Consider the following 24402-nt stretch of genomic DNA (forward strand, 5'->3'; position numbering starts at 1 on the left):
GCTAGATGGCGCTGCCATAGGTCAAACGGATATCAACTGCATTTTTTAAAATAGGAACCCCCATTTTTTATTACATATTCATGTAGTACGCTAAGAAATATGAATGTTTTAGTTGGACCACTTTTGTCGCTTTGTGATAGATGGCGCTGTAACAGTCACAAACGTATAAGTACGTGGTATCACATAACATTTCACCAGTGTGGATGGTATTTGCTTTGTGATACATTACCTGTGTTAAAATGGACTGCTTACCAATTGCGGAAAAGGTTGATATTGTGTTGATGTATGGCTATTGTGATCAAAATGCCCAACAGGCATGTGCTATGTATGCTGTTCGGTATCCTGGACGACATCATCCAATTGTCCAGACCGTTCGCTGAATAGTTACATTATTTAAGGAAACAGGAAGTGTTCAGCCACATGTGAAACGTCAACCATGACCTGCAACAAATGATGATACACATGTAGGTGTTTTAGCTGCTGTCAGGGCTAATCCGCACATCAGCAGCAGACAAATTGTGCGAGAATTGGGAATCTCAAAAACGTCGGTGTTGAGAATGCTACATCAACATCGATTGCATCCGTACCATATTTCTATGCACCAGGAATTGCATGGCAACGACTTTGAACATTGTGTATAGTTCTGTCACTGGGCACAAGACAAATTATGGGACAAGGACAGATTTTTTGCATGCATTCTATTTAGCGACGAAGCGTCATTCACCAACAGCGGTAACGTAAACTGGCATAATATGTACTATTGGGCAATGGAAAATCCATGATGGCTGTGACAAGTGGAACATTAGTGATCTTGGCATGTTAATGTATGGTGCGGCATTATGGGAGGAAGGATAATTGGCCCCCATTTTATCGATGGCAATCGAAATGGTGCAATGTATGCTGATTTCCTACATAATGTTCTACCGATGTTACTACAAGATGTTTCACTGCGTGACAGAATGGTGATGTACTTCCAACATGATGGATGTCTGGCACATAGCTCACATGCGGTTGAAGCGGTATTGAATAGCATATTTCATGACAGGTGGATTGGTCATCAAAGCACCATACCATGGCCCGCACGTTCACCGGATCTGACGTTCCCGGATTTCTTTCTGTGGGGAAAGTTGAAGGATATTTGCTATCGTGATCCACCAAAAATGCCTGACAACATGCGTCAACGCGTTGTCAATGCATGTGCAAACATTACGGAAGGCGAACTACTTGCTGTTGAGAGCAATGTCGTTACACATATTGCCAAATGCATTGAGGTTGATGGACATCATTTTGAGCATTTATTGCATTAATGTGGTATTTACAGGTAATCATGCTGTAACAGCATTCCTTCTCAGAAACGATAAGTTCACAAAGGTACATGTATCACATTGGAACAACCGAAATAAAATGTTCAAATGTACCTGTGTTCTGTATTCTAATTTAAAAAACCTACCTGTTACCAACTGTTCATCTAAAATTGTGAGCCATATGTTTGTGACTATTACAGCACCATCTATCACAAAGTGAAAAAAGTGCTCCAACTAAAACATTCATATTTCTTTGCGTACTACACAAATATGTAATAAAAAATGGGGGTTCCTATTAAAAAAAAATGCAGTTGATATCAATTTGACCTATGGCAGCGCCATCTAGCAGGCCAACCATAGCGCCATCTGGTTTCCCCCTTCAAGCTAGACAAGTTTAGTTCTTCGTAGTTTTTTCGTTTGATGCTTATTTTGTGAGATACATAGCACAGTCACGATCAATGGACCACCCTGTATACCCACTCGAATATGATTTCACTGGCTGTCGATTATCTTGAAAGATGTAGAATGGACATATGTAGCACAGCTGTTTCCTTTCTACAAAGTAGGGAGTCTCAGTGTTTTATTATTGCCGACTTGAATGCATGTATGTCACCTCTGCTTTTTTGCACTGTTAGTATTGTGTGTTTGCCAAGAAGTAATTGCCAAGAGAACTAGTAATGAAGTTTGTAGCTTTATGTTGGACTAATCTGAACAAAATAATAAAGAACAGCATGTGAAGCTTCTAATACTGTTCAGTGACACGCTTCTAATACTGTTCAGTGACACATGTCCTGGGCAAAATAGAAATCATACTCTGGTTTGTTTTCTGCTTAATATGGTTAATAACAATATACTGAAAACTATAACTCTGTATGAGCACATTCCATTTCACGCTGTGACAGGGACTATGGGGCTATTTGATGGCTCATCAGCAAAAGTGACAGAATATTTATAATGGAAGAATACTGTGAATTATGAGAAAGAGCAATGTGTATGGATGTTTCTCCATCAAAGTGGTGAATTCAGATGATGTTCTAGCTTTCACGAAATGGTGGCCCAGGAACTACAAAAAGATGGGCCAGCAGGAAGGGATATTTCTAATGAAAATAAAATTACTTTTCAGTTGTCTAAGTTGAAGAATACTGAGTATAAACCAGATATGAAAGAGAAGATTGTTGCCTTTGAGTACCTATATTTCTGGACTAGTCAGTCACACATTTCCCCACAGATGCTCTGAGTCTACCTCAGGAGAAAGCATGCATCGCTGATTGTGTTCCAATCATGATACAGAAATTGGAAGATCTCCACAAACTTGACAACATATTCCTGCAAGGTTCAGTAAGTTTTATGAGACACTTTTCAAATGGCTCACAATATACACAGAAGAAGAATAAATTAATGAGAAGAAAAACTGCTTGTAACTACACATGAAATAACTTGATAAAAGTTTTTTCTGACAGTTTATTGTTTATTTCATTCCAATTTTTAAAATTCATATGATTGCAAGAGTCATATTTTGCAAAAAGGGCATATGTACAACATGTAAAATGCATAATAATTGCCTGATATGCCACATGTTGGAGTAGCATTCCTTTCAGTATTGTGGCAAAACATGACTGCAAAGCTGCAGAAAAGTTTCATGTGCAAACTTTGTGTTTCAAACTATCTATGAAGATTTTTGTGTCTGCTGTAAACTTTCATTTTTGTTAGATATGTCCTTTCTGCATCTTATAATTCAATTACAGAAAAATAGTAATGATTCTATGAATACCAGGAAATGGATCAACGTGCATTCTGGTGCTTGTTGATCATGGCACTAGACTGGAATGAGTTGTAACATAAGCTGATTCATTTGTTCACCGATTCTTTTATTCATACGTGTTTCGTGAATACTTTTACAAAGGAGAGTCTTCAAGGATGTAGAATGAGTGATGTTATAAATTAACATGCAGAAACAACCACTGCAAGCTACTTCTGTAAAGTACACTAACAACAAATTATGGCTAGTGCTAATCTACTGACACTGACAATTACGAGAATCACTTCCAGATGATATGTATGTATATATATTACCAGAAAAACAGTTACTCTGAAAAAGTCACTGATCCTCCTCTTAAACCACAAAATTGCTGTTTATATCTCATATGTAAAACAGAGCATTTATGTAACTGTATACAGAACAACGTAATCTGTCTACATGTTTAATGTAAAGATTAGAGCAAAGTGAAATTTACATCCATGAGTTCAAACATTCTGACAAAATTGTATATAGAGCAGCTAATAAGGCATCTTTTAATTTGTTCTGGACTATTCAGAATCTTTTCCTCAATTCCCTGTTTCCTATTTACCAACAACATGTTATAACCTTTTACACCAGAGTATAAAAGTACATTCTGAACCCTAGATAAGGATACACCTATACAGGATGGTCAGACACAGTCTGAAAAGCTTGTAAGGGTGTTGAAATATAGGTTGTGTTGTTCAGGAAAAAATTCAATAGGTTGCAGTGTTTCTGAGTTAACTAACACTGAAGTCAGCAAATTAGGCTGTTATGCGTGCAAATTCAAGTGGCCCACCAAAGACGGTCGGAAACATTGAGTAAAAGTATGTGAAGTGTGATAGCAATATCTTCTGTATGTAAACATAGCAGGAGAGATTTAGAAGAGCAAAGCAGGCAGAACAGAAACTTCTGTTTAACTCAACCATGTTTTGGTGCCAGCTCAGTTTATGCTCCAGATAGTTTCTAGGAACTTCACACACGGATCCTCATCTAGTATTGCCACTGATTTCTGCTTCTGCTATATGTAAGTCATTTTTGTTTGTTTGGTTTTGCATAGCAAGGGTCTTTATACAATTATGGATAAATCAGATTACTGTGAACCAGCTGTAAGACTGTTTCAGACTGTGTCTGGTTCTGACAGTGATTGGGTCCTTTATCAATGTATTTGTATCATTTGAAAATATGACAGCTTTTTGAGAATTTTGCAAAATCTCTCCTAAATAATTTATGTAGGTTGAGAACAGGAGCAGGCAAAGTACTGAAACTTATGGGCTATTGTAACTCTAATGGTTGTCTAGAGTGATTTAAGATGTAATGACCACATAAATCTACTTGAAGGGAAGGCGGATCACACATTGAGATTCATCAGAAGAATTTCAAAGAGCTGTAATAAACCCACAAGGGAACTTACTTACAAAAACCCTTGTTTTGCCAGTTATTGAGTTCAGTTTGTTGGTATGGAACCCCTGTCAAATTGAAATAATGGAAAAGACAGAGAAGATTCAAAGAAGACCTCCATCTTCCAATTCAAACATTGTTAATCACCATGAGAACACCAATAAATGCTACACTCATTTCTGTGGCAGACACTATAAGAGAGGTACTATGAAATAACAAGATCCTTACACTCAGAAAGCCAAGAGACCATTATGAGTCAAGATACATATTACTTCCTTCAATTTATGGTATGGTACAAGCTATATTTTCCATAAGGTCACATCAATTCCTTCAATCTTGTTTTTAGTCCTATTCACTTTTTCATTTTGTCATAGTTTTAAGGATTATCTTATGAACATATTCACTTTCAAACACATATATATATAAGTTCATTCTTGTTTTTCTGTATTTTGTACATAAATTTTTTCCTTCTGGCCATAAGTACCCTAGCTGTGACCCATTTTCTCACTTTAATAAATTAACCATGAGCAGATTTTTACACTTCTTTTTGTTTTAAACACAATTACACAATATGTTGACAAACATAAATGGTTTCAGCATGTATGTAGTATGACAACACATTGTTCACCAAATACCATCTATGACTCAATGATTTTGATTTTTAATTTACATAGATTATAAATAGAACTGGCCAAAACATTTACAGATTTTAACTTTTTAAAATGGATTTATTTATTTATTGTTCCTATTTTACAATCTGAAAAGGCCCAATGTAAAGCTCAAACTGGCTACGATTGTTATATTATGTGATTGTGTCTGAAACAAAAAAAAATGTATAATATGTGAATCATTATTCTCCACGGACAGAATGCCATTCTTTCCAACTACAGTTTTTCTCTTTGTGTATGAGTATGATAACTCTAAAGGAAGAAAGATAAGAGATGGAGTACAAACTTAAATCAGGGAATGAATATAGAAGGAAATAAGCTATGCCATTTCAAATGAGTAAACCTAACACTCTCTGTAAAGGATTTAGAGGAAGTACGTAAAATTATACAAAGAGGGTTTTGTAGGCTCTTTATTTTTGTTGAAACTTCCAGGGTGAATTGCTATGCTCAGTGCATAAAACTATTCTCAAATATTTCATCCTCATCTATGGAGGACATATTGAACACTGGGAACCATGTATAAGTCATGTAATTTTATAAAGCCATTATTAGCTGTATAAAGAAAACCACAGTTTGCAGTGGGATGCACGATGCATATGACTGTCTCTGAAAGGTAACATACTTCTCAATTCCAAATAAATTATAATTATAATTTCTCCCTTTGTGCAAAGTCAGAATCAGGATACTTTTATAAAATATGGAGAAACTAAATCTGGGTGGCTGGTTGGGATTTGAGCTTCCATCCTGCCACATATAGCGATGTGCCAACCAATGTGCCACATTGCTCAATGTGAAGATTGTGTTATAGTGCAATTTAGCAATGCTTTAACATCCAGTTTTGTTTCAAATTGTGCAAAATGTTGTCAGAGAAACACACAGCATTGTTGCAAGTATAAAGATCAGAAATTATTAACACAAAATGTGTACTGTATGTGACTGGTTCAGAGCTATGACAGGAAGCTGTTGGTAATGCACCATGCTTGAGTCATTAGTCTACAATCCCTGAGCAGGTTACTGTCTTTGAGATTCATATCAGCTAAATTAGAGAGTAAGAAGGGCAAAGTTAATGCGAATATTCACAAATACATGAGTTACTATAAGGCAATCCTCATTCATGCAGCATAAACTGAATAATGAGCAGACAATAACAAAGATAACAACTGTTGGATATTTCATTGACATATGTTACCTACAACTGTCATATCTGCAGATTATTAGCACAAGGGATGGGCGACCTGAAGCCACAACTTCAATCTTGAATATGGTAGACAGCCATCACAGTCACACTGCACAAGCATTTGTATCATTTTTCATAGATGTATGGCATAATTTGATGATGATTTGCAGCTTTTTTAAGAATGTTACCAAAAGGGCAACCTTGTACCTAATGGACTACTATCTCTTGTGTGCTTACTTGAGTTGATCATATTGCAAGTGTGAAGGAAATAATACTGTCATGTGGTTATTAATTCTGTAACTATAAAACGCAGGTCATAATGTGTCTGAAACACATTTTGAGGTATAATTAGGAAGTAGCCCAACACTTAGTTAAAGAGGCATGGGAAACTACCAAAAACACCGTTACCTTGTTGGTTGGTACATCATATTTTGTTTCCATCTAGTGTATTTGATTTATTTGGGTCTAATCACATTGCTTCTAATTGTTTTGAATTTTAACTGTGGGCTGCACTGGATATTTCCCATATTCCTTGGGAAGATTACTGAAGATTCAGTTGAACCTTAAATCACTCCTTAGAAAGATATTCAGGAAAACTGATGCCTTGCAAAGCAGTTTCTTTTTCAGAATTTAAAGAAATTTATCATTAGTTTCTGTTTTCTGATCAGCATGTTGCATCTAATATTAAATGATTACTATATGTGATTTTCATAGACTGTGTGTTTTATAAAGACAGATTCAATTAAGATATTCTGTTAACATCATTACTTGCATTTTATGTGGTCTCCATTTTTGTTAGTTTCATGTAGGCTGTCAGGGCAGGAACTTAAATATCAATAATTTAATCAGCCCGAAGAAAATTGAATATATTAAAAATACTGCTCTGTTTCAGAACTGGATACTTAAGAACATATTTGGAAATTTAATCATGTTACATAGTTGTTATTTTTCATATTTGTGATTATAGGTGGGGTATGACACCTCCCACTGTGAATGCCTACTATACACCAACCAAGAATCAAATTGTTTTTCCTGCTGGCATTTTGCAAGCTCCATTTTATGACATTGGACACCCAAAATCTATGAATTATGGAGCAATGGGAGTTGTTATGGGACATGAACTTACTCATGCATTTGATGATCAAGGTTTGTTGACAATTAAAATTTTACTTGTACTTATAGCTACATGTTTGCACAAAAGTCTTGCAAATATACATATATACTATGCATTCACTGTGTATCATACAATGTTCTACAGACATGCATGTCACTTATACGAGATTAAGCAATTTATATGATGTCTGTGTGCTGACACCAATTCCATATGTTCTTATGATTGGTTTATTATTTTGTGTCTTGCATATACTTTACATCCTGGTCACAACTTAAGCTGTAACTGTGCACACATAAGGACACCTAAAGGCACACATGCGTGTGCAGCTCCCATCCCCTCTCCCCATTCACAAAAATAAATGTAATTATTATATGTAGCCCCCAGAGAGGTTCAGTGTAGCTTTTTTTTATGAAGCACTGAACCATGACCATCATCTCACCCCTCTTATAGTGCTTTTGACTCATATGCTTTGATAATAGGCTCTATTTATTCTGTCAGTTAAATGCTGACACATGAGAGGTCAAATGTTGGTAAGATACCAAGGACTCCAATTTCTGACAAAGGGGCCAGAGCAATATAGAGGCATCAAAAATAGTTTTGCATCACCCTGGTTCCCAGAACTCCTGAAGATAAACATTGAATGTGGGTTCGAACAGTCCACGGGTGTACTGCCGTCCATAGTGTCCAACGGACACAATATTTTGGCAATCAGACATGTTGCTATTGTCAGATGCACTGATGAACTGAGCTCCTGAGGGCGGGCGGCCATCCTAAATCCTCTTCTCCTGTAAGGCGTTCTCCCCATGGTCCGCACCCGTGGCTGTGCGTCGGTGGTCGCTGAGAGGCTGGCATCGGCATCTGTGGTGGTGTCGGTGTAACTGCTCGTCCGCCCTGGTCGCTTGTTTGTTTTCTTTGCTGAGCCTCTTTTTAATTAGACTCAGTGGTGGTTCCCATGCCTTGCTGAGGTTATAGCCACAGTCTCTGTTGATGAGTCCGTCCCTGGTACGAATTTCGATAGCCTCTCTAATGACGCTGTCCCAGTATTTAGATGTCTGTGCCAAGACCCTGGCATGTTGGTAGTCCATTTCATGATTTTCTGACAAACAATAGTTATAAAAAACTAAGTAATTATTTATGAGTGCCAGTTGACAGGCACATGCTAATGTATGAGGTATGATAATTTCTCTGGTGTTTCTTTTGATAGTTATACCTCAGCAGACAACAAACATTTATTCATATTATTTGTAGTCAAAGGATTTAAATCTACAAATGAACCATATACTCTTGTTTTTCACAAGCATTTTTTGCCCTAATTAACAATCATAACACAATAAAGCATCATTGGTCAAAAATAAAATATTTTCCCTAATGAGCCTGAACTAGACATATGGAAATTTACAGCGTTCACCTGTATCACCACTAAATAAAAATTTCAACAAAAAACTGCCAAACAGGTTGAATAAAGTGTCAAAATACAGGCATAACATACTGCAGCTCATGATTTAAATCTACATTGTGCTTAATTCATGTTTCTTGCAAGCTATCTACTTTTTATATCTGAAGGAAAATGTCAGCATGTTTTTAAGAGAGAACAATGTCATTTTCATTTTAAAGATTTCTCAACATATTTTCACAGTGCTCTGAGAAGAACAGTTATTGTCATTCAAAGTATATACATTTGGACATGTAGTTAGCAATAACAGATTAACGAAAATATCTATTCTCCTGTATGCAAAATGTGCAAAGAGAGATCTTTTTCTGCTTTACTCTCAGTGCTCATAATACAAAAATCATACGCCAAAATATATTCTTTCTTTATTTCCTATTTCTTGCAGACTGAAATAGCTATTATCTGATACTGATATTACTAAATCAACAAAACAACTCAAGCCTGTAACACATTCATTAACTTTTTTAAATGATGTCATCTTGCTTTCAGCTGTTAATGCTTTATCTGATGATTGCAATTTCAAAATTATGCCATTTTCAAATGTAAGATTTTGACCAATAGTTTTACATTAGGCAGAGATCTCTGTGTAATGCAAACCTATATCTCAAAAACATATGCTTGTAAATGGCATAATGCCAAAAATGCAATCATAAAATAAAACACTAACAGCTGAAAACAAGATGACATCATTAAAAATATTTATAGAATCTGTGGGCTTATATTACAAGAAAGTAGCATTCATTAACAATATCTCATCTTAGCTGTATTACTCATCAAGAGACTCATAGATAACCATTTGTGGGAAAGTAACACAGAATTTCTAGATATCATTCACCTTAAAATAACAACTTGAAAATGCATACATACAGAAGTTGTATAACATACATTAATTTCAGTTGATGCTATCTGAAAACAGTCCATATATTTGTACAGCTACATACCAACATACTATTTTTTTAGCTTCAAGATGTTCTTTACTACTGTAGACATGCTATTACTACCATGTTGGAACTGTATATGTACCAAAATTTTTGTAATACGTGATGAAATTCAGAAGCCTTTAAGTTAGTGTATATACTTTCCAATTACTGCTATTTTCATTTGTCTCTCATAGAAATATCTGTCTGTGGCAAATGGGCTCCAATCACGTTTTTCAGTTACTCAGTATTATATTGCAATTGTCTCAGTTCCCTGCATAAGCACATACACATGGTACACAGTAAGCAGATGATACCTAACTAAATACTTTACAGATGACTGACATTTACATACATTAACAATTATCATAACTGCTCATTCCATGAGCCTGAATATGGAAACCATATAGACTACACTTCCACGCACTGGATATCCAGCCTCACTTGCAGATGTGAATTGATTGATACATAGTAGTCATGTTTTATGACAGAGTGGGTTGTTAGAATCATTTCCAAGTGTTATTTTGAGTTCGTATTACATTTGACATTTTATAATGCAACCTGTAAACATTGGACTCTCTCTCTCTGTATTATTTTTTCTCTAGTCTACTTTTTCACATGCTTCATATGGTTGAATGACACTAATAAAATATCTTAAACTCTCTGCATTTGTTCCCAATAAGAGATGCAATCACCCAAAGATGTAGCTTTTAGCTACATTTGAAAATCAGATTATGTTGTTATAGTACAATTTTTTAATATATAACACACATTTTTATCTTATCAAAGTTAGATTTTCTTACCATGTGGGTAATACTTATTTTTTTTGCATTGAGACTTCTGCTACTTCGACTATCCTATTCAACGTACCAGTATTTCACAAAATCTATTGAGACAATTTTTAAACATTGATTTTTTTTGTTCTCCCAGATTATTATATGTGTGAATCATTATATTGCCAATTTATGTTGAATCTACTGACAATACACCACCTAGTTTCTTTAAGAAATGGAGATTAGTAATATTCCCACAGAGTTGTACATGATGTCCCAAATTATATATTTAATGAATTCATTGCAGCAAGTTATTACCTTAAAAAGAACACACTATTCTGAAACTGATTTGACAATAAATGAAACAAGCAAATAGTTCAAGCTTCTATCTTAACTTTTTATTAAGCAGCTTCTCTGAGGAAGAAAAAGAAGGATTTGGTTTAATGTCCTATTAATGATGAGATCATTAAAGAGTGAGTAAAACATCAGATTGGGAAAGGATGGAGAAGGTAACTGGTTGTGTAATTTTTAACAGAACCATTCTGACATTTGCCTTAAGTGATTGAGGAAAATAACAGAAACGTCTTGACAAGTGGGCATGGATTTGAATTCTAGTCTTCCTGAATGTGAGTCCAGTGTCATAATTATTGCAACATCACTTGATTTTTCCAAGTGTTTAGTGGTGAGTAGAGCAGATGAACACAATACAGCATTCTAAATACATGTTGGTTTACTCATCCATGTATGGTGCAATGTTCTGCTTTAGTAATGAAAATGTATAAAACCAACTGATGCTATCCATCTTAATATTCTGCAGTCTACCCAAAACTGGAAAATTCTCCTAAGAATATCAGACTTGTGTTATTCATGTTGAAGCCAAAGGCTGTGAAAGAAAATCTCCTTCTGAAATAATTACAATGTTTCAATAAAAACCCAATACAAAAGTTAGGTAAAGTAATTCATAAGACATTCATAAATGCTTGACTGCAAACAAAGTAGTCTAAATGTTTCAGAAACTAAATGCAAATGCAAGTAGTGATACACCTTCAATTCTACAGTACAATTATTAATTCTTTGGGCAACTAATAACTATTTACTATATAGTGGAGATGCTGAGTCACAGATAGGCACAACAGAAAGACTGTCACAAAACCAGCTTTCAGCTACCAAGGCCTTTGTCAAAAAAAAAAGGCAACTGACACACACACACACACACACACACACACACACACACACACACACACATACACATATGCACACACACAAATGCAACTCACACACACATGTCCACAGTCTCTAACTGCTTTACTGGCTTCAGCTGCCAGGGACTGTGGTCATGTGTGTGTGAGTTGCGTTTGTGCATGCACTGGTGTTGTGTGTGTGAGTCATTTTCATAATATTGTTACATTCCATCCTGGTTTTTCCATTGTTTAATAACTATTTGATAATGTATGAAGGAATATTTCTTATGAATAAATTACAGTCACTTAGGTGGACAGCAGATTCACTAGGTCACATTGTTAAGAAGTTAATCTGACACTGTTAATCAGTTACTTGGCAGTATCAATGAAAAGGCATACTGGCTTGCCAGATATTAGAGTAAGTAATGAATACACTAAACTTTGTATGTAATGACAGTTTTATCGTACTTATAGTTACATAACACAAACTACAATATCATTAGAGATCTTTTTCATCTCTTCTTCAATACTGGAACAAAAATCATTGAAGAGGAAATGAATATTTTGATGCATGTGCTGTATAATAAAGGCAGTAAAAGTGGAATAACATGACTAAATAAATAAGAGAACATGAAAGGTTATATAGAAGAAACTGAGAGGAAGAGAAAGGTATAAGAGGCAAAGAAATGAGTGAGCAAAACCAAATCAAAGCACATGGATAATTAGATAAACGTCCTTTTATTTCATGTTCTCTGGTGTTTTGCTCCAATAATCTAACATTTAAATTTTGTAATGGCTTATAGACTTCTTCAGGGTCTGGCCCTTCTGGACTATTCTCTTCCTTCAAAATTGATCTCATTACCTCTTGTTTGTGGTCCCAAGGATCATTGTCCTTTTGATACATATTAATTTATTGTTTCAGTAATTCTCATGTTTGGTCTATATGTTCTTTTCATCTTGCCTGGTATTGTGTTATTTTTTCAGTAACATTCCAATTTTTTAAAAATTCTGCATGAAAATCTTAATTTCTTTTCTCATGTACACTATTGGCCATTAAAATTGCTACACCAAGAAGAAATGCAGATGATAAACAGATATTCATTGGACAAATATATTATACTAGAACTGACATGTGATTACATTTTCACGCAATTTGGGTGCATAGATCCTGAGAAACCAGTACCCAGAACAACCACCTCTTGCAGTAATAACGGCCTTGATACATCTGAGCATTGAGTCAAACAGAGCTTGGATGGTGTGTACAGGTACAGCTGCCCATGCAGCTTCAACTCAATACCACAGTTCGTCAAGAGTAGTGACTGGTATATTGTGACGAGCCAGTTGCTCAGCCACCATTGACCAGACATTTTCAATTCGTGAGAGATCTGGAGAATGTGCTGGCCAGGGCAGCAGTCGAACACTTTCTGTATCCAGAAAGGCCCGTACAGGACCTGCAACATGTGGTTGTGCATTATCCTGCTGAAATGTAGGGTTTCGCAGGGATCGAATGGAGGGTAGAGCCACGGGTTGTAACACACCTGAAATATAACGTCCACTGTTCAAAGTGCCGTCAATGCGAACAAGAGGTGACCGAGACACGTAACCAGTGGCACCCCATACCATCATGCCAGATGATACGCCAGTATGGTGATGACGAATACATGCTTCCAATGTGCGTTCACCGCAATGTCGCCAAACACGAATGCAACCATGATGATGCTGTAAACAGAACCTGGATTCCTCAGAAAAACTGATGTTTTGCCATTGGTGCACCCAGGTTCATCGTTGAGTACACCATCACAGGCACTCCTGTCTGTGATGCAGCATCAAGGGTAACCACAGCCATTCTCTCCGAGCTGATAGTCCATGCTGCTGCAAACATTGTCAAACTGTTCATGCAGATGGTTGTTGTCTTGCAAACATCCCCATCTGTTGACTCAGGGATCGAGACATGGCTGCACAATCCATTACAGCCATGCGGATAAGATGCTTGTCATCTTGACTGCTAGTGATACGAGGCCGTTGGGATCCAGCACAGCATTCCGTATTACCCTCCTGAACCCACTGATTCCATATTCTGCTAACAGTCATTGTATCTCAACCAACGTGAGCTCCAATGTCGTGATACAATAAACTGCAATCCTGATAGGCTACAATCTGACCTTTATCAAAGTCGGAAACGTGATGGTACGCATTTCTCATCCTTACACAAGGGATCACAACATTGTTTCACCAGGCAACGCTGGTCAACTGCTGTTTGTGTATGAGAAATCGGTTGGAAACTTTCCTCATGTCAGCACATTGTAGGTGTTGTCACCAGCGCCAACCTCATGTGAATGCTCTGATAAGCTTATCATTTGCATATCACAGCATCTTCTTCCTGTCGGCTAAATTTCGCGTCTGTAGCACGTCATCTTTGTGGTGTAGCAATTTTAATGCCCCGTAGTGTATTAAACTGTATGAGATTACATGTAACTGTAATTTCATTGGCACCCATTCTTTCTTCTCACAACCAAGTTATCGCTGTCATATAGCAAAACTGGGTTTATTTGCAAACTTTTCTTCAGTGTCATAGGATACACATAAATTACTGAAACCATTTATTCTCTATTTCTTTACTTTATTCACATGTGATGTAGTAGCGCAAATAGTTACAATGTTTAATATGTCCTGTGGTCTATTAACTAATTTTGATTTTAGTAGCTGAAATCCTGAAAAAAATCTTTGTCTTAGTAAGTGAAATGTTCACACTGAACAGTTTTTTAGTACCTGTATAATTCAACTGGAAAATAGCTTTCTTTACATAATTTTTGAGTTTGTTGATAATCACTTGATTTTCTTCAGAAAGAAGTATACTCAATTTTATGTCATCAATTGTAGACTGTTCAATAAATTTCAATCAGGCTATCAGCTTGCAGGCTGTAAACAATACCTGTTTACAACATGCCATAGTGTCATAGTTGAAATCAAGATAAACAGTTTTATATAGGACAATTTGTTGTGTCAGATCAAAAAATAACCTAAAACTGAGCTATAAAAGCCACTGAAGCTACAGCATATGTGCACCTCACAAGATTTAAAATATCAGTTCGCCTTCATATGCCACTGGTTTATTTGGTCTTAACTGTTTGAAACTCATTTCTTTTCCTCACCAAAAATCATCCTTGAATATTAAACACAGTTTGTTCTTGAACTTACAGATTATACCACTGACTATTTTTTTAAAGTTTTGTCTCAAATGTTTGTGGATTTTAGCAGCAAAAAATTAATAATTAAATAATTTTGGTTCTCTGGCCTTCTTATTGTGTTATTGATTACATTTAGATTGAATTGTAAATGAAATTAGTTTATGCATAACTTTTGTAAATTTTTTCCCATTACCCTCACAGGAAAGTTTAAATTGCTGATCTCTACAAAATAAAAATAATAAAATATATGACTGATTAAACTGGTGGCAGTTCCATGTGTCACACATGCACTGTAGCAGAGGTGGCCTTTGTAGGCCAAACTGAGTTTGTTTTATGGTTATGAGTCTGGAGCCGCGCGACTGCTACGGTCGCAGGTTCGAATCCTGCCTCGGGCATAGATGTGTGTGATGTCTTTAGGTTAGTTAGGTTTAAGTAGTTCTAAGTTCTAGGGGACTGATGACCACAGATGTTAAGTCCCATAGTGCTCAGAGCCTTTTTTATGGTTAGATACACCACAAGTGTCTATGTCAAATTGTTCATCTTGACTTCCACTATGATATTGTGCTGCATTGTAAACAATTATCTATTACCTGCCACATAGTAACTAGTTCACATTATATCTTCCTCTGACTTAGCCACACAGTTATAGTAGGTATAACATGTACTCTGGACCACAAGGCATTTTTCTGTAGTAATAACATTAATTCCCCATCTGAATTTTCCAGTTGTACCTTGTTGGGCTTTCTTGAAATAAATTCCAAAGAATTTCATCATTTCCAGAGTTTTGCATTTAAAACCACATCGAACAAAATGACTGGTAAACTAAATAAAAATAGGCATTTTACTATGTTAGACATTATATAACTATATTGAAAAACCTGTGAAGGCAACCATGCAAGTGACAGTCAGTTCATCTTAAAGGTAAGACACTGGCAGTGTGATAAATTATCAAATCAGAGTTAGAGGTTACAGTTAGAAGTCATGAAATATAATAGTAGATGATAGCCTTATTTTAAACTCAACTCAATATCAGTGTTATTCTTCATAAATTTGTCAAAGTCAGATGTTGACATAGAAGAGTATCAGAGTAAACTAAATCCCTTTGTACTCCACCAAGAAGCTGAGTATCTCACAGATTTAAAAAAAGTCACAATAAAGGATGTGGGAAATATATTATCATTAAAAATGAAAACTCTGCTAGTGGGGTGGGATACCCACAAAAGTGCTTAAAGCAAAGTATCATATAATAGAACCTCCAGTAGTTCAAATAACCAACCAATCTTTTGAACATGGGTGCTTTCCTGATGTGTTGAAGCATGCCAAATCAGACTCTGTTCAAGGACTTCATCAAGGGAAGACATGGTAAACTATTACCCCATTTCCAATGGTGCTGTAAAAATGATATTATTATAAATAACCAATTTGGATGCCAACAAAGGAAACACAATCTGGATGTAGTGAGCAACATTATTGAAATTATATGCAAAACACTGGATCACAGTAACAAAATTTCAGGTATCTCCTGTGATCTTATGCAAGCCTTTGACTCTGTAAATCATGCATTGCTTATCTACAAATTAAATAAATCTATGGCTTACATCATACCTGAAGAACAGAAAACAAAGAGGATAAATCACTTCAATTGCAGTAAATTATTATTCTCAGTGAATTACAGTATCACAAGGCATGCCTCAAGGCTCCATTTTAGGGCCATTCATGTCCCTATTCTATATAAATGAATTACCTGTAAATATAAATTTCCCATCAGGTTTGTTTGCTGATGATACTTATGTTTTAATTGAAGATGATGATGTAGGAAAAATTCCGAGCTCTATTGTGAGCACACTGAATACCCTAGAAAACTAACTCGGTTGAAATTGAACATCACCATAACCCATACGATATGTTTCAAAACCAAGCATTCAAAATGTGTGAAACTAAAATAGAAAACAACTATAAACTTATGGAAGAAGTTGGCACAGTCAAATTCCTTGGCATAAATTTGGGCAATAACTTAAGCTGGAATAGACATATTGATTTTCTATCAAATAAATTAAGTCTTTTAATTTTCAATGCAAATACTAGGAAATTCTATTGGCATGAGTTCATGAAAAGTAGCATCTCCCATCTGCCCATCTCCTTCTCACCACTGTCTCTGTCCTCTTCCTCCACCTCACACTGTCTATCTCCTTTATTTTCTCTCTCTCTCTCTCTCCCTCCTTCCCTCCTCCCCTTCCCCCCCCCTCCCCCCCCCCCTGCTGCCCATCTCCTCTTCTTTCTATCTGCTCTTCCCCCTCTCTCTGTCCATCTACACCTCTTCCGTTTCCCTGTCCATACCCCCCCCCCCTCTTCCCATCTCTGTGTCCACCTCCTCCTTCCTTGAATCTGTATCAATGTCTTCCTCCCCTCTCTGTATCTGTTCATTTCTTCCTCCCTCCTTCTTATCTCTCCATATTATCAACCCCATCCTAAGAGGAGGTTGATGGTTCTTGCCCCACAGTATTTCTTGCCAGATAGTAAACTGTGTACTACATTTGGTAGCAATCAATCAATATAACAAAATTGTAGTACTTTTAGAAGTGAAAGGATTTTAAGGTTCAAATTATTCTCATAAAAGGAGGAAAAAGGTTCTGAAAACAAATACAAAAAGGTGCTGATGAAATTACTTTATTTGGATTTAAATCAGCTACATCAACTTTCTTTGTTCCATGTACTGGGTTCTTGTTATACTGGATTACACACACCATTTCAATGTTTTTTAAACTAAGTCACTGGAACTGTGAGCTCAGTAGCTTTAAATATACTGAGAAATTCCACTTGACATCTATAGAAACCAACAAAGCATATCTTGTCGGCACGGGGAGTTCAGTCAAAGTTGCAAAGTTTTTCACATCCAGATAGTTCTTGAAATTTAATTCAAATCTGTCATTAGCAGATCCATCACAGAAGTCCTTAGCACTCATCAACTTCTTCCTCTGTTCCTGCTTCTCCATACCTTCTTCCAGACTCAGCATCACATCAGGCAAATAGCCATACACACCACAAAGTTCTAACTTGATGTCTTTGTTGTTGACTAATCGTTGGGCCCATTTGATGGCTGCCTTGTCCATTGAGTGTAGAGCACATATGATGTATCTGATTTAAACTGTGTAACTTATCCAAGTTGCCCCCTCCCCCCTGCTCCCCTCTTGCACTGAAAGAAACTATGGAAGGTGGAGCCCTGTCATTTTTTGAAACAAAACTTCATGTCTTGGAGCCTTTACCAGAATCTTCTTCAGAGCAGCAATGAAGTCGTTTACCCTGCATAAATTCTCCCAGATACTTTCAAAAACATGGTGTAGACCATGTGCAAAACATGTTGTGCAGTTGAGGTTGGGGTACATGCCTTTCAGTTGTTGGAAAGCTGGAAGCATGTAGGATGTTTGATCAGTTACCACAAGTCTCACTTATTCATATTGTATGCCCCTTGACCACATATTCATACATGAGTTGTTGAATGACTGCATATTATGGAGGCATTTGTCTTCTTGAGTTGTTACATTTTAAAAAGCATAGGTTTTACCCATTCTCCAGATAATGGAAAAACCAATACATTAAAAATACATCTTTTCAGCTCATCAGTAGTTTCATAAAAATAAATCCCAATTTATGTTTGCTGACTTCCTCTTTTATTTTCTCTAAAACATTCTCATAACTTCTATTTGTAATTTTTTCTCATAGTGCTCTCATCTGGTATTGACCTTTATGTGTAGTTCTCAAGAAATGATTTGAATGCAGGATCGTTTACCTTGTGGATTGGAATTCCCAACTGCAATGCCATCACAATATCTGCACTAAACTCATTCAATGGCCAGTGCTTTCCAGTTCCTGAAGCAAAGTAGTGTATTGGAGTAGTTTTCTTAAGTTTAGACTTGCAAAGTTCAGTGTTCTTTAAACATTTGTTTTTCTGGATGTGCTGGTTCATTCTGTTTGTTTGATGCTTGTCTCAATTGCAATATTTTCTTCACTTCACAGATGGAACATTGCAGAATGATGCCGTCAGTTTCAATAAATTCAGTACTGAATTCTTCTGAAAGTAACTTCTCCTTTGCCATGATTTTGTTGGGAAAAATCTATTCTGGTAAAATGCTAATAGGTCCAACAGTCAGCAAACAGTCAATAGATAGGAACTGTTAAATTCACACTAGCACTAACTGCAAGGTTTCATTTGCTGCAGCATCACTGTTTAAATTTTATTTGGCATCACACCTGCAGGTTGGCCATTGTTACTGGGGTTTGCGGTTCTTACTTGGGGTATGAATAATTGTTGGTGCTTTGAATAAATTATATTGTAATAATTATTGACCATTATTGACTTCTGATTAGACAAAATCTTAAAATCCTGTTCAAGAAGAGAAAAACGTCAGTCTAATCCATTAAAACTGCAGATAAAATGGGGGGAAAGGTGCTTGAGCATGGAATAGAGGGAAGAAGTTGCAAACTGTCATAATAATACAAAAGGAAGCAACAAATTGATTTTATTTTGCTTCATTTCATGCCCCAAAATGCATGTATTGACCTGTCTGTGTGAAAATAGCTGTATTTTTGGAAATGTGCTGCACCTTAAAATGTTTCTTTAATTATTAGAATGCTCCTGTCAACATAAGTTCTTCCATGTTTATGGTGAAACTTTACAATTTTGTTGTGGCTCCTGCCCCTGAATCAAATGATTCAGATTATATATATTATGAAACTAATAAAACACAATTTAAAAAAAAAAAATTCTACACCTAATTCTGTGATCCAAATTTGTTACTGTAACCCACATGTCAATTATTTTTTTCTCCAGAACTTCTGGATAAAGTTTTATTGACTCCCTTAATTTTTCTGTTTGTTTCAATTCTATGATTATACCTCCCACATCATTTGCAGAAAATCTGTGTACTTCAGAATTTATACCTGAACAGCAGTTCCATAAATTTACTAAAAAGTGTACATCGGCAGTGGTGAATAGTAAACCTGATAAGGGCCAAAATTTTCTTACAGACTTGGAAGCTCTTACACTTCCACTGATAACTACTATGCTTGAAGCTGTATTAGTAGTAAGTCTGCATATTACGTCACAAAATATTTGTGAATAGTCTATGTTCATCCTTGTTGACAATAAATTACTGAGGCTTACTCAGTTGCATGCTTTACCTTGACCGAAGGTCATTAATCACAGTTTTGCTCCATTGGTACTTACCAAACATATTAACAGCTGCCACATGAGGTACTGATTTCCCAGGCACTGTAGACGTCTGATACAGTCTTATTACCTTCAGTATTATGTTTTTCAGGAACTATGCACAGGCCATGTTTTTATCTTGAAGTCAGCATTTAGGTGTGCATGTATTTTGATTTCAGTTTATTTCTTAATATTTTACGTCTTGCTTAGGGAGGCTATATTTCCTTATACCATGTTAAGCAGTGCATCACCTTCTCTCATTGTCTCTTATCTTTTAAGATATTTCATCTCCCGTTATACAGGTGTTTGTAAATTCCCAGTACAAACTTCTAGGATAATATTTTGAACAGGAACCCATGTCTTGAAACATACCATTTACTTCCTAAGATGGTTTCAACAGTTTCGGTTCACATGTTTAACTCATTCAGTTCTGTTTGAGGAACTGAATTAAGGCATGATGCAGTATAATTATTTGGTTACAATTTGAAAGGAAACATAAAAAAAATTCATTTATCACTTAAGCACATTGTTTTAGTAGAAACAAATGTGATTAAGTGATAAATGAATGTTTTTTATGTTTACTTTCGAATTATTATCTAATAACTGTTCTGCATCATGTCTAATTCAATTCCTCAAGTGGGTTCCTATTCAAAATATTGTGTACTCACTCCCCTCTACAAATCTTAGAAGTTTGTAACAGGAATTTCCAAACACCCTGTATATTAATATATTGAGCAAAATTTAACTACTAAAGCATTCACTTCAGGGGATTTCTTCTTGGGACTATTTGTAATTGTATTCCACGTTTCGTCTATCATAAATATTATGAGAGGTTATATGTTTTCAGTACCACATGGCATTGATATGATGACATATGGAAAAGTCTCCATTATGCATTCTTCAATTTGTATGACTTTGAAATGTTCATATATGTGTGTGGCCTTATATCTTTTTGATCTTTTGTAACTTATCTATTATGGAAAATTTCCCTTCCCTGGTCCTTCCGTGATGCAAAACAAGGCAGAATTTTCTTCTTGTACCAAACTTTTCACTTAGGGTTTCATTTGTATCCTGTTCATACCCTTCACCATCATTTTAACTATCCAAGCTGTAAGTATCATGATTTAAAAACATTTCTCCAATACATTCCTTGGGGAGTCACAAAAAAATTTTGTTTATGTTTTAACCAGAGGGCTGTGTCTCATGAGTACTGCATAAATGCACAACTTATTTTGTCACACAGTTTACATGTGACTCCATTGTGGACCTATACCTGTCACATGCTTTCTGTGTATATATTATCATTGTTTTAGTTCCTTATTGTTGAGATGCACTGTACTTATTCTCCAGTACCCCTTCTTCTGTATACCTTTTGTTTCGTATATCTCAGGTGTGTTTAAACAGATTTGTAAGATAAGTTAAGCTGAAGTTTGAGTAATCTGTGTTCACTTACTGTCCTAGAAAATATTTTATTAATGCACTTTAAATGTAGAATTCTGATTAATCTTGAGTCTTATGAAATACACTGTAGGATACTCAGGTTAAATTAGTGTGAACAGAACTGAAGTTGCAGGCACTTAATATCCAACTAAATTAGAAATCAATGTAGATACGTCATTTACGGACAACTGAAGCATAAATTATTGTTTTTAAAGTTTATGATATAAACATTGAGCTTTGGGTGTCATTTTAAATAGTTGTATATGCTGCACTTAGGTTATTTCAAGTTGTTTCATCCATACTTCTGTTTCTCACTTTAACTGCACTTGGTGTAAAGGCATTTGTAATAAATTCAGTCAGGCTTCACATGGATGTGAATGAATAATCAGAACTAGATTCTAATATTTGCCACAGGAAATTAGACTGTTCCATTATTATGGAACTTCATGTTTTGATGCTTCAATGATTGCCCATTTTTGGCCTTCAAGTTTGTCCTTATGCTATGACAAATTTCACTATAATTGATCAATTTAATGATAATCAGTGAGTAGTTTCTTATGTATGTCTCCCTGTGCCCTGTTAGAGGGCAAAAATGGTGGAGCTACTTGACAAATAGTTCCTCAGTGATACAAGTACTCTTGATCCTTTATTGTCATTGTGAAGCTCTATGTATATTGTAACTTACAGGAATTATTTTTTAAGATGTGAAAATTTCTAATTATGTATGTGCCATACTCCAGCAAACAAAATATCTTCTATAATAATGAGAAACCACAGCAGTGATCTACAGTTTTGTTGAATTTATTCATAAAAATTATTCTAAGGCTGAATCAAATGTTAAAACATAATTTGTAGTTTAATTTACCACTACTTGTTTTTTCTGTAGAAATGCCACATGCTATGTGATTGGAAAAAGGCACCAGTCATTCCAGCTTATAAGAAGCACTGTGAGATCAGCATACAGAAGATTAGATCTATCTCTCTGGCATCCATTTCACATAGGTTTATGGAGCATAATATTCTGCGTAAAACTGACTGACTTTTCTGCAGGCCAAAGAAATCATGTGGATAAATCAACATTGTTTACATGAGTCCCATTCCTATGAAAGCCAACTTCTTCTGCTCATTCAAGAAATCAAGAAGGCACTTGATAGTGGAGATATGGTTGAAACAACATTTCCTGATCTCCAGAGGGCTGTCAATATTACTTACACCACTGTCTGGCATACAGAATATCTGAACAGAAATGCGATTCATTGAGTACTTCCTGTAATTAGAATTTACTACATTTCTCTTTATGGGGAGGCATTGTCAGGATCAAAGGTAGTTACAGGGTCAATGTTATTCGTTGTAGCAGATAACACCTCTAGTCATATGAGGCTGTTTGAAGATACACAGTGGTAAACTCCCCTAAAACGTTTTGCACCATCCTCATGACCTAAAAAAATCAGAAACCTCTTTTTCAGTACTATTTTGACTTTAGGAAATTGCTATGTACAACCATGCATGCAACACAGATAAAATTAAGATAAAAGTAACTCTGTATTATCAGTGGAATCTACTATATTGCATTATATCCAATAGTTGTAATAGTTGTAAATGGGACTATGCAAATTGCATAAGCACATGCACCATCCTCATGACCTAAAAAATCAGAAACCTCTTTTTCAGTACTATTTTGACTGCAGGAAATTGCTATGAACAACCATGTGTGTAACAGAGATAAAATTAAGGTAAAAGTAACCCTGTATTATCAGTGCAATCTACTATATTGCATTATATCCAATAGTTGTAAATGGGACTATGCAAATTGCATAAGCTGTTGCTTCAAGCTTAGAACATTTTAAGCTTAGAATATGCAAACAAGTCACTTCATGGCAAGAACAACTGTTAGCAATTGAAGTTGCCTGCCAACGTAGCATACACCACAGTGAGACCATTCAAATATTCAGGTGCTTTTGTAAGAGACAAAACAATGAAGATGTACCTCATAGTGGTCAACTGCAGTCAACAGCACCACATGATGACTGTTACTGACTAATAATGGATTGTATGTACAAAACATAAACTGCAACAGAACTGTGTGATGACTTTTTGGAGGCAGCTGTTAGGACTGTGTTGACACAGAGAATACAAGCCATCTCCACATGATCAATCTGTGTTCTAGGCATCTATTAAAATAGCAGTGCAAACTCTCTAGCAATATGGAGCATGAAGTAGGTAGGCAATGGAAGATATGGAATGAAACCCAGATGAATAGTGCCAAGTTCTCTTCACCATTAAGTGCAAAATTTGTCTGATACTCATTGATTATCACAGAAATCTGTGAAGTCAGCCAGATACTGATGCACATCTTAGCCATGCAGTCCCATGGGTTTTGCATGGGGCAGGGTAAGTCATGTTTTGGGCTAGTATCATTTATTGTTGATAGGTGTCTCTCATCGTTACTGATAGTGATTTGAAGGTAGAGTAGTTTTGGGACAGTCAGAATTTCAGTGATGGGTCTTTCAATACAATACTGCACAAACACACTGCCCTGTCTCATGAAGATCTTCCTCCATGAGACAAGAAGATTGGCCTACAGCATCTGAAAATATGAGCCCCATTGAGGTTTGGTTGGGACTGACAGATTTGTAGCCCATTGTTACATGAATCTATCTTATGCACTGGAGGGCAACTGAATTGAGCAACACTGAACATTACCCAACAGCATGTAGCAGTTCCACCTGCGTTTGTTTCTTCATTTGTTGCTATCGGTGCCAATGTACTGCATTGCTACACTGGATGAACAATGGGGTTTGTAATT

General features: G+C 35.9%; 1 protein-coding gene across 3 annotated transcripts in view; it reads left to right on the forward strand.

Annotated features, from left to right (window-relative positions):
- The window catches only part of LOC126248714 (endothelin-converting enzyme homolog), a 392778-nt gene that overhangs the window by 357293 nt on the left and 11083 nt on the right, over positions 1-24402 (forward strand). For all 3 annotated transcript variants that reach the window (XM_049950013.1, XM_049950015.1, XM_049950016.1), the window contains exon 12: positions 7295-7473. In XM_049950013.1, coding sequence (XP_049805970.1) covers positions 7295-7473 — 179 coding nt within the window. The remainder of the gene's footprint in view (positions 1-7294; positions 7474-24402) is intronic.

Source organism: Schistocerca nitens, chromosome 3 (assembly GCF_023898315.1).
Source record: "Schistocerca nitens isolate TAMUIC-IGC-003100 chromosome 3, iqSchNite1.1, whole genome shotgun sequence".
NCBI lineage: Eukaryota > Metazoa > Arthropoda > Insecta > Orthoptera > Acrididae > Schistocerca > Schistocerca nitens.